This window comes from Nerophis ophidion, linkage group LG01, assembly GCF_033978795.1.
Source record: "Nerophis ophidion isolate RoL-2023_Sa linkage group LG01, RoL_Noph_v1.0, whole genome shotgun sequence".
NCBI classification, from domain to species: Eukaryota; Metazoa; Chordata; class Actinopteri; order Syngnathiformes; family Syngnathidae; genus Nerophis; species Nerophis ophidion.
In genome coordinates, this window is record NC_084611.1 from 7,145,583 (window position 1) to 7,157,564 (window position 11,982).

The window sequence follows — 11,982 nt, forward strand, 5'->3', positions numbered from 1 at the left end:
CTTCCTGACTATTTTATACACCCCGCTAGCAGCAAACCCCGCCACCCGCCCATGCGTCGGTAAGGTGGGCGGGGTTGGGGGCACGGGTGTGAGAAATATATCCAGGGGTAGTCCTGGATACAACGGATTCTGGGTATTTGTTGTGTTGCGTTTATGTTGTGTTACTATGAGGATGTTCTCCCGAAATGTCTTTGTCAATCTTGTATTGTGTGGCTTCACAGCGTGGCGCATATTAGTAAGTGTTAAAGTTGTTTATATCACAACCATCAGTGTACTCTGTATCACCCAGTATGCCTTCCAATCTTGTACGTGTAATTGTGGATACTGCACACAACATGATGCCGGACCAACAATCGGTTGGTACATGTTGTTGAAGGTGTCTAAGGCAATGGCTTCACAGCACGCCCATATTCTTGTCATCAGGATGAACGCTGTTGAATAGTCGTGAGAACGTTAACGGCTCCAATTGTCTTCATTACTCTGTGAAATAGATTTAAATAGCCCTTTGAGTGGTAAAGACGGCCAACCTCTGATATATTTCAGCGGGCGGGTACAGTCCTGATAAAATGTTTGCCCAGATAAAATGTTTGCGGGCGGGTGGCGGGCGGCTACAGTCCTAATAAAATGTTTGTTCGGGTGGATGGCGGGTGAATGACGACTTTGGTGATGCGGTTGCGGATGATATAATTGCCTATCCGCGCATCCCTAATACATATATATATATATATCTATATATATATATATATATATATATTAACTTGTCCAGGGTGTACCCCGCCTTCCGCCCGATTGTAGCTGAGATAGGTGCCAGCGCCCCCCGTGACCCCAAAAGGGAATAAGCGGTAGAAAATGGATGGATATATATATATATTATTTTATTTTGATTTTTTTTTCAAAGAATAGTTGTTGATTATTTGATTTTAGATAATTTTGCTACATCTACAATCGGGCGGAAGGCGGGGTACACCCTGGACAAGTCGCCACCTCATCGCAGGGCCAACACAGATAGACAGACAACCCTCACACTCACATTCACACACTAGGGACCATTTAGTGTTGCCAATCAACATAGCCCGATTGTAGCTGAGATAGGCACCAGCGCCCCCCGCGACCCCGAAAGGGAATAAGCGGTAGAAAATGGATGGATGGATAATTTTGCAAACCAGTATGTTAAAACAAGATTAAATATCCTTTATTTTGAAAAACCACTGCTGTGGAGAACGAAACGGAAGTTGCTGACTTTTAGCGCATGCGCAAATGTGCTTAAGGCCAAGCAAAAAGACGAAGACCGGAGGCTGTGGTTTTTCGAGGAATTCTCCAATCCACGGTTTTAAAGTCATATGATTCACAGCAAATATAGCAACAAATATCTCAATTCGTATTTCCCAAAGCCGCGAAACGTGCATTGAGTTTGGAGCGATATCTGAAGTGAAGATTGAAGACGTGATAGAAGATGGACGACTACTGCTATGCTAAGATGGCGACGTCATGTCAAAGAGAAAGTGAAAGAGAATCAGAAACTTCCAGCAAATCACCAACGGAGATAAAGACGGAAGATGAAGGTGAGTGAGTTGAGATCCGAAGAATGCAAAAGTAAAATGAAGAAAGTGGAAGAGCAAAACAAGCGCTCGTGTAAAGGACATGTCGACATCAACCTGCAGGGGATTGGAGGTCATAAAGAACAAGAAAATAAAAAATGTATGCTGTGTTCAAACACTAATAGTAAAATAAGCTAGCTGGTAGTGTGTTTGTTGTACTGTTAAGTTCAAATTTGAATGACAATACAAATAAGTCTCAGTCTTAGGTTACAAACCTCTGAGCCTCTTTATATATATATATATATTTTTTTTTTTGTTTGTTTTTTGTTTGGGCTTCACGGTGGCAGAGGGGTTAGTGCGTCTGCCTCACAATACAAAGGTCCTGCAGTCCTGGGTTCAATCCCAGGCTCGGGATCTTTCTGTGTGGAGTTTGCATGTTCTCCCCGTGAATGCGTGGGTTCCCTCCGGGTACTCCGGCTTCCTCCCACCTCCAAAGACATGCACCTGGGGATAGGCCCCTCCCACCTCCAAAGACATGCACCTGGGGATAGGCCCCTCCCACCTCCAAAGACGTGCACCTGGGGATAGGCCCCTCCCACTTCCAAAGACATGCACCTGGGGATAGGTTGATTGGCAACACTAAATGGTCCCTAGTGTGTGAATGTTGTCTGTCTATCTGTGTTGGCCCTGCGATGAGGTGGCGACTTGTCCAGGGTGTACCCCGCCTTCCGCCCGATTGTAGCTGAGATAGGCACCAGCGCCCCCCGCGACCCCGAAAGGGAATAAGCGGTAGAAAATGGATGGATGGAAATTTTTTTGTTTTTCTAAAAAGGTTGTATTGAATTCCTTTAGTGGTGTGATGTGCTTTAATAACACATAGTTTATGTTGAAAATGTGTCTGAAGTAAAACAAAGTCCCAATTTCGAAAATATATCTTTCACGAGGTTGAGAATATTCAAGAAACGGAATTCAGAAAAAATTAAACAGAAAACCCATTCATATATTGCGATAGTCATTTTAATTTATTGTTACTATAATTTAAATTCTATGTTATTTATTTTTTACTAATGTATATCTAGTTGGTCTTTGACATCATATTTACAATTGAGTTTTGGTGGTACTGTTTTTACATTTTCAAATTGATAAGTCATTTTGTAATTTATCGTGATTCCAAAATACCTCAAAATAATTGTCATTATTATGTATTGCTACGGGCAGCACAGTGGAAGAGGGGTTAGTGCGTTTGCCTCACAATATGAAGGTCCTGAGTAGTCCAGGGTTCAATCCCGGGCTCAGGATCTTTCTGTGTGGAGTTTGCATGTTCTCCCCGTGAATGCGTGAGTTCCCTCCGGGTACTCCGGCTTCCTCCCACTTCCAAAGACATGCACTTGGGGATAGGCCCCTCCCACTTCCAAAGACATGCACCTGGGGATAGGCCCCTCCCACCTCCAAAGACATGCACCTGGGGATAGGCCCCTCCCACTTCCAAAGACATGCACCTGGGGATAGGCCCCTCCCACTTCCAAAGACATGCACCTGGGGATAGGCCCCTCCCACCTCCAAAGACATGCACCTGGGGATAGGCCCCTCCCACCTCCAAAGACATGCACCTGGGGATAGGTTGATTGGCAACACTAAATGGTCCCTAGTGTGTGAATGTTGTCTGTCTATCTGTGTTGGCCCTGCGATGAGGTGGCGACTTGTCCAGGGTGTAAACCACCTTCCGCTCGATTGTAGCTGAGATAGACACGAGCGCCCCCCGCGACCCCAAAGGGAATAAGCGGTAGGAAATGGATGGATGGATGTTTTGCCACAATTTTCCAGCCCCAAACAAGGTATTGGCAAGGACTTCACGATAAACTTTGTATCACACTACTTGAGTCACAATACAATAGTCTATTGCCAGCAATCTGGGGGTTCCTGGTTCAATCCCCACCTTCTACCAACCTCGTCACGTTCGTTGTGTCCTTGAGCAAGACACTTCACCCTTGCTCCTGATGGGTGGTGGTTAGGGCCTTGCTTGGCAGCTCCCTCCATCAGTGTGTGAATGTGGAAATAGTGTCAAAGAGCTTTGAGTACCTTGAAGGTAGAAAAGCGCTATACAAGTATTGCAATATTGTGACATGGAGTTTTACTGCTATGTGCACAGCAGGGGAGCTGGTTAACTTCTGAGAGTAGTATGTGTGTTTGTGACAATGTCAACCTGTTGTCTGAGTGACGTCAGTGAGTGAGCGGGCGAGTAAAGAGAGAGCAGCAGGACAGGTGTAACAACTACATTATACCTGTCACTATTTAAACTCCTTGTGCAGATCTGAATGCTTATTATTTAAATGTTGACCTAAGTCTGAAGCAAAGGTGCTAATACTAATCAGCACATTTGGTGAGGTGTGTTTTAAAGCAGCTGTTGTGAGAGTAGCGAATGTGTGTGTGTGCAGTATGTGGGGGGAGTGACGTGAGTAAGATTAGATTAGATTAGATAAAACAGTACTTTGTTGATCCCCTAGGGGAAATTACATTTTCAACACAATCCCGTTCAAGATCAGACAAAACATTACAAGGAGACAGAAAAAGGATCGCTGATGAGTGAGTCAGATAGTCCAGTGCCTCTTTCAATAAAAAGGTGAGAAATAGGTATATTTATGGGGGGGGGAGTAAAACATATTCAGTCAAAGGCTGGACTCCAGGGCGAGGGTCTAGACTGAGGCCAAGAAGAAAAAAAAATCCCATCGCCATAGCACACATAAACACATTAATCAATAAAAGTGGCGACAGAGGGGAGGGTGAGGGGCCACGAAGCACAGTGTGTGTGTGTGTGTGTGTGTGTGTGTGTGTGTGTGTGTGTGTGTGTGTGTGTGTGTGTGTGTGTTCAGAGTGAGTTGTTGTGTCTGCAGGCAGTGCAAGCAAAGTTCAACTCCCGGGTGTTGTTGAGAAGGGAGGGAGGGTAGTCAGAGTGTCCCTCGCTGAGGTGTCCTTCGGGGATGTTTCCCAACAGCCTTTTTTCTGTTTTTGAGCAGCGTCAAGGCCATGCGAGGGAGTCAGATTGTAGATTAGGAATGTTGTTTTCCAAGCAAGCAGACATTTTCATGGCCTGTCTGCTCTAATCGTCCATGTCAGCTCTCAATCCAGTTTTTTTTCCAATCCAGCAAGCCTCTCTATGATGTCATCCATCTTGTGATTTAGTTCAGAAATGGCCACAGTCTGTGATCCCACAGCTCGACCCAGGCCTTCCATTGCCAGGGACAGCCTTTGGGCTCCTTGTAAGTGAGTGGGCGAGTAAGGAGAGGTAGTGGTAGCATGTGCAGGAGTGTTAATAGCATGTTGTAACTAATCGACCTAAGAGCGGAGCTTTAAGGACCCAGTGTTACCCCCGACAAAACAGCTCCCTGTTTAAAGTGTCACCTTTATTGTTAGTTTAGAAGCCCAAATACCTCCATATTGCACTTCACACACCCTCTTTATTAACCAGTAGAATTGTCCTTTGTTGCCTTTCTTCCTCTCCACGATGTTATTGCTTGTATGCACTTTGTGTGTGCGTTTTGACACACTCAACATCATGCGCCTCGGCTCTGTAGTCACCGCCACACAGCAGCATTCAGATGAAAGAACGGTACCCGTACTTTTCAAAGGTGCTACAGTACCGATTTCAATTGATTAGTACTACGATGCTTTATTAGTAGCAGTATACTGTACAACACTACTACACACACATACAGTACATAGAAGAAAGTGTTGTTTTTTTATTTGTGTTTGTCTTGCAGACGTCCAGCAGCTGATCGGTAATCCAGAAGAAGTTTCTCCTCAGTCAGGGGGGAGCTCCACTTTGAAGCAGGAGACTCCACAACCACCCTGCATTAAAAAGGAAGAGGAGGAACTCTGCATCACTCAGGAGGGAGAGTGTCTTCTAGGACGAGAGGAAGCTGATTACACCAAGTTGCAACTGACTGTTGTCTCTGTGAAGACTGAAGATGATGAAGAGAAACCACAAGTAGACAACCTCTTAGCTCCACTATCAGATAGTGAGGCTGAAGACGAGGTTGAAGAACCTATGAGCAGCGATACAGACTGTGAAGGTGATATGAGGACTCACACTGACAACAAACACTCTCAATGCTCTTCACAGAAGGGAGTTAAAACATTTTTGAGCTGCTCAGTTTGTGCTGAAAGTTTGGCTAAAAAGAGCCATTTGACTGAACACATGAGAACACACACAGGAGAAAAAGCATTTCATTGTTCAGTTTGTGGCAAAAGCTTTTCTCAAAGTAGCTCTTTGACTCAACACATGAGAACCCACACAGGGGAAAAACCATTTGTTTGTTCAGTTTGTGACAAAAGCTTTTCTCGAAATAGCTCTTTGACTGAACACATGAGAACCCACACAGGGGAAAAAACATTTATTTGTTCAGTTTGTGGTAAAAGCTTTTCTCTAAATTGCCGTTTGACTGAACACATGAGAACACACACAGGTGAAAAACCATTTCATTGTTCAGTTTGTGGCAAAAGCTTTTCTCAAAGTAGCATTTTGACTCAACACATCAGAACACACACAGGTGAAAAACCATTTAATTGTTCAGTTTGTGGCGAAAGCTTTTCTCGAAATTGCCGTTTGACTCAACACATGAGAACACACACGGGTGAAAAACCATTTAAATGTTTAGTTTGTGGCAGAAGCTTTTCTCAAAATTGTCGTATGACTCAACATATGAGAACACACACAGGTGAAAATATATGTAACTGTTCAGTTTGTGGCAAAATCTTTTATCAAAATACCTCTTTGACTCAACACATGAGAACACACACAGGTGAAAAAACATTTAACTGTTCTATTTGTGGTGAAAACTTTTCTCTTAAGAGCTGTTTGACTGAACACGTAAGAACACACACGGGTGAAAAACCATTTAGTTGTTCACTGTGCTGTAAAAGGTTCACATATAAAGCAGACGCAGTAAAACACATGAGAACACACAAGGGAAAATAAGCAATTAGCTGTTTAGTTTGTGGTATGTTGCTCATATGTGGCGACATCCACCCTACCCAGGACCTCCTCACTGCTTCTTTCACAAATATCTGAGGTATTCATACAAACTTGGATTATTTGGAGCATAATCTTATCCACTCATGACCCCATGTCTTCTCTGTATCTGAAACCTTCCTGAACAGTAAGATAAATGATGCTTCAAGTGCTTGGTTACTCTTTCCTCAGCCCAGGGTCCTGGGGCCTCATGTGTCAAGTTTACGGACGCTCAAAAACCTGCACTACGCCATTTTTCCCAGCAAAGTTGAGATGTATTGAGATGTTGACGCATAAGTGATGCTGGGTAACTGTTTGCATAACCAAGTGCCAACTTTTACCCCTCAGACTGATTGATGTGCAAATCAGAGACATATGAAAAATAAACCCCCAACCCCCACCTCCCTCGACATTCGGGCATAACAGATTTAAAACCAGCCCACGAGATGAGTTTGGTCGGTGGAACATATACTAGGATGTCTTGCAGATGCTCAAGTCTTCAGCAAGTTAGATGTAAACAGAAGATTTTGGCGAACATCTTGGTTCCCAGATTTACCAAGGTACACAACATTTATAACACCATTTGAACGTTTCAATGTTAACAGGCTAACCTTTGATGTAGCATCAGCACCCCAACACTTCCAGCGGCAAATGTGCATGTTTCTCGACACATGTCACATGAACAAACTTGTTGTTTGGGCTTCATGCAGTTCTACGCAAGCTATATGAAACTGGGGTAACACTTAAAGGGGAACATAATCACAATTTCAAAAGGGTTAAAAACAATAAAAATCAGTTCCCAGTGGCTTGTTGTATTTTTTGAATTTTTTTTCAAAATTTTACCTGTCCCCGAATATCCCTAAAAAAAGCTTTAAAGTGCTTGATTTTCGCTATTCGCGATGCCACTATCCATTTCCCTGTGACGTCACACAGTGCTGCCAATGTAAACAAACAACGGCGAATACTACAGCAAGATATAGCGACATTAACTCGGATTCAAACTCGGATTTCAGCGGCTTAAGCGATTCAACAGATTACGCATGTATTGAAACAGATGGTTGGAGTATGAAAGTATTGAAGAAGAAACTGAAGCTATTGAGCGAATAGCTATTGACGCTATTCATAGCCATAGCATGGCCGAATAGCTGCGTTAGCATCGCCGGTAAAATGTGCGGACCAAACGATCAGGACTTTCGCATCTTTTGACACTGGAGCAACTTAAATCCGTCGATTGGTAAGTGTTTTTGTCGCATTAAATGTGGGTGGAAGGAAACGTAATATAGTTGCAAATGCATCTACAGGTTATCCATACATCTCTGTGCCATGTCTGCTTTAGCACCGCCGGTAAATAGCATGTTAGCATCGATTAGCGTAGCATGTTGGCATAGATTAGTATAGCATGTTAGCATTAATTAACTGGCAGTCAACATCAACAAAACTCACATTTGTGAATTTGTTGACTTTATAGTTCCAAATGCATCTGCAGGTTATCCATACATCTCTGTGCCATGTCTGCTTTAGCACCGCCGATAAATAGCATGTTAGCGTCGATTAGCGTAGCATGTTAGCATCGATTAGCTGGCAGTCACGCCGAAATCAAATATGTCTGATTAGCACATAAGTCAACATAAAAAAAACTCACCTTTGCGACTTCTTTGAATTTATAGTTGCAAATGCATCTGCAGGTTATCCATACATCTCTGTGCCATGTCTGTCATCGCCGGTAAAATGTGGAGACACTTTGGCACATTCAATGGGGGTCTGGCGGCAGACACTTTTGCATCTTCGGGCCGGTGGTGCAACTTGAATCCCTCCCTGTTAGTGTTGTTACACCCTCCGACAACACACCGTCGAGGCATGATGTCTCCAAGGTTCCAACAAATAGTCGAAAAAACGGAAAATAACAGAGCTGAGACCCGGTGTTTGTAATGTGTTGAAAATGAAAATGGCGGCTGTATTACCTCAGAGACGTCACATTCTGACGTCATCGCCTCCAGAGCGATAAACAGAAAGGCGTTTAATTCGCCAAAATTCACCCATTTAGAGTTCGGAAATCGGTTAAAAAAATACATGGTCTTTTTTCTGCACCATCAAGGTATATATTGACGCTTACATAGGTCTGCTGATAATGTTAAATGATAAATGGGTTGTACTTGTATAGCGCTTTTCTACCTTCAAGGTACTCAAAGCGCTTTAACACTACTTCCACATTTACCCATTCACACACACATTCACACACTGATGGAGGGAGCTGCCATGCAAGGCGCTAACCAGCACCCATCAGGAGCAAGGGTGAAGTGCCTTGCTCAGCACACAACGGACGTGACGAGGTTGGTACTAGGTGGGGATTGAACCAGGGACCCTCGGGATGCGCACGGCCACTCAACCACTGCGCCACGCCGTCCCTTTAGGGCCCCGTTCAAGTTGGTGTCAGTCATCCATCCGTCCATTTTCTACCACTTGTCCCTTTTGGGGTGGCGGGGGGTTGCTGGAGTCTATCTCAGCAGGACTGGCGAAGCAGGTGCATGTGTAGCGATGTAGTACTCCTTTGAGTTGTGTTTTTTCCCCAAAAGACGATACCCAGTCATTCTTCTGACTCAACCATGGTTTATTCTGGTGAAAACAATCACAGTGAGTCTCCAATCAGCCTTCTTTGCATTCATAAATCGTCACCTTGAAGACAACAGATAGCGACGGACTACAAAAAAAAAATAGTTAAAAAAATAAAAACACGATTGCAATCGCTTTGCATTGACACAGATTCATATGTTTTTAGAGACATTTAATAGGATGATTCTGGGAAATCCCTCATCTTTCTATTGTGTTGCTAGTGTTTTAGTGAGTTTAACAGTACCTGATAGTCGGTAGTGTACGTCCACGGCCGGGTGTTGACGCACAGTGTCTCGGGGAAGTCGACGGCTGCTGTACGGGAGGCACAAGCTTAGCTGATCTCCGGTAAGTGGCGACTTTTTAACCACAATTTTCTCACCGAAACCTGCTGGTTGACATGTAGTCAACATCCATGTCCGCTCTAATCCACAGTAAAGTTTCAACTCCGTGAGTTTTAAACAAGGAATCACCGTGTGTTTGTGTGGCTAAAGGCTAGAGCTTCCCAACTCCGTCTTTCTACTTTGACTTCTCCAATATTAATTGAACAAATTGCAAAAGATTGAGCAACACAGATGTCCAAAATACTGTGTAATTATGCGGTTAAAGCAGACGACTTTTAGCTATATTAAACATTTCTTAATCGCGACGTTTTCAAGAAAAAAAGTCCCGGGAAATTTAAAATTGCAATTTAGTAAACTAAAGCGGCCGTATTGTCATGTGTTGCAATGTTAATATTTCATCATTGATATATAAACTATCAGACTGCGTGGTGGCTAGTAGTGGCTTTCAGTAGGACTTTAAACTGGATCATATTGGTGCTTTGTTTGATTTATTTTCTTAATCCAATCCATCATTTAATTCCACATACTGATATGCTAAAGGTTTTAAGTGTTGTACGTGCACACAAATGTTTTAAATTAGTCTTTCCTCTCAGGTTATATTTCTCCTCTTGTTGAGAAGAATTGTTGTACATTCTTGGGTAGCGGGTCACGGTTTACTCGGTTGGTAGAGTGGCCGTGCCAGAAACTTGAGGGTTGCAGGTTCGATTCCCGCTCCCGCCATCCTAGTCACTGCCGTTGTGTCCTTGGGCAAGACACTTTACCCACCTGCTCCCGGTGCCACCCACACTGGTTTAAATGTGACTTAGATATTGGGCATCACTATGTAAAGCGCTTTGAGTCACTAGAGAAAAGCGCTATATAAATATAATTCACTTTACTTCATATCATTTTAGCTGTTGCACCAAATCGTTGAATTTAAATATTTGTGATTCAATAAATAAAGGCTTTGTATGTTCCCTGTATCCAACATTAAGTATTTGTGGAGGGGGGGCGTGGCCTGCGGACATGCAGCAAAACGGGGTGTGCCAGGACCGGCTTCAAAATCAGCGGCAGGTGCGTAGAAGGCCCACCTGGGCCTGTTTATCTAATCACCTGTCGCTCTGTTAAAAGGCAGCAGCCGGGGACGAGAGGAGAGCTGGAATTGGAGCACGAGCGAGAGCAAGAAAGACAAGCCCAAAGACAATATCTGAAAAGCACATGAAAGACAATTTATTGAAAAATAAACCATATTGTAAACCTTGGTGGTCCGAAAGAGACATACTGTCTTGTCTTGGTTTTTTCTGTCTTATGACTTGCATGTTTTAATTTGAAAAGTAACTCTCCTCTGGTTTCAGGTCACTTGTCCTTCCTTTTGTGTCATCAGTCTGACGTCATCCCTGTTCTCTGATTGTTTCCAGCTGTTCCCTATTACCTTCATGTGTTTTATAAGCTCACTCCTCCCTTTGTTCTGTGCCAGATTGTCTCGTTTATTCGTGCTCTCAAGCGTCCATGTCATGTCCATGCCTTGCCTTGTCTCGTGCTTATGTCCTTTGATCCTGAACCCCTTTCTAAATATTTGGAGTTTTCCTTTCTTCCTCCTCAGCAGAGTGATTTTGATTATTTTGTTATTCAGCCGAAGTGGTAAGTTTTCAGTTAATTTTTTTATTCATTCCTCAACTTTTTGAGTGACTAATTTTGTTATAACTTTATTAGATTAGGTAGTGTAGAAATTTTCATAACTGTTGTTTTGGTCCTCCGGTTGGAGCGTTTTTAAAAAAAATACTGTTTATAGCATAAACGGCGCCAATTGTAGTTCGTCTTTGCGTTTGTGTTTACCTCCGTTCGGAGTGATTTTCGGTTGTTCCTTTTTTTTGGAACCTTTTCGTCGAGTAGTTTTTGTGATTATTATAGATATTGATTATTATAGATATTGGTATTTCTTGACTTTGGAGGTGAAAGGAAGTTGTCAAAATAAAAGCCTGTCTAAGTCCTATCCATTTACCAAGCCTGACACATAACTCCACAGTTTTATTCTAATTGATCTTTTTTGTAACGCCATTAGTGAATGAAGCACACGTGTGTAGTTGTTTCCTCATATTTCTGCACAATAACTCAGATATGGTCACACTAGCAAGCAGTAGAAAATATGAAGTGATTTTTGGCCGAGAACATGCTTTGCTTTATTCATCATCGACGTGTTTATTGCTTCTTTATGTTGTATATTTTTACATGAGATTTGCAATTCATTTTATCATCTACCTCAGTAGAAACATTTAAGTCTCATCTTAAAACTCATTTGTATACTCTAGCCTTCAAATAGACTCCCTTTTTGGACCAGTTGATCTGCCGTCTCTTTCCTTTTTCTCCTATGTCCCACTCTCCCTTGTGGAGGGGGTTCGGTCCGATGTCCATGGATGAAGTTCTGGCTGTCCAGAGTCGGGACCCAGGATGGACCGCTCACCTGTGTATCGGCTGGAGACATCTCTGCGCTGCTGATCCGCATCCG

At 43.1% G+C, this 11,982-nt stretch overlaps 2 protein-coding genes across 2 annotated transcripts in view; one reads left to right on the forward strand and one right to left on the reverse strand.

Annotated features, from left to right (window-relative positions):
* LOC133548443 (gastrula zinc finger protein XlCGF57.1-like) overlaps positions 1–11,982 on the reverse strand; it is a 351,444-nt gene that overhangs the window by 129,685 nt on the left and 209,777 nt on the right. The gene's annotated exons all lie outside the window — the stretch shown is intronic.
* LOC133553227 (zinc finger protein 501-like) lies at positions 1,244–7,351 on the forward strand. The gene is made up of 2 exons (XM_061901228.1): positions 1,244–1,562; positions 5,297–7,351. Exons 1-2 carry the CDS (start codon positions 1,454–1,456, stop codon positions 6,511–6,513), a joined length of 1,326 nt encoding a protein of 441 aa, XP_061757212.1. The 5' UTR covers positions 1,244–1,453; the 3' UTR covers positions 6,514–7,351.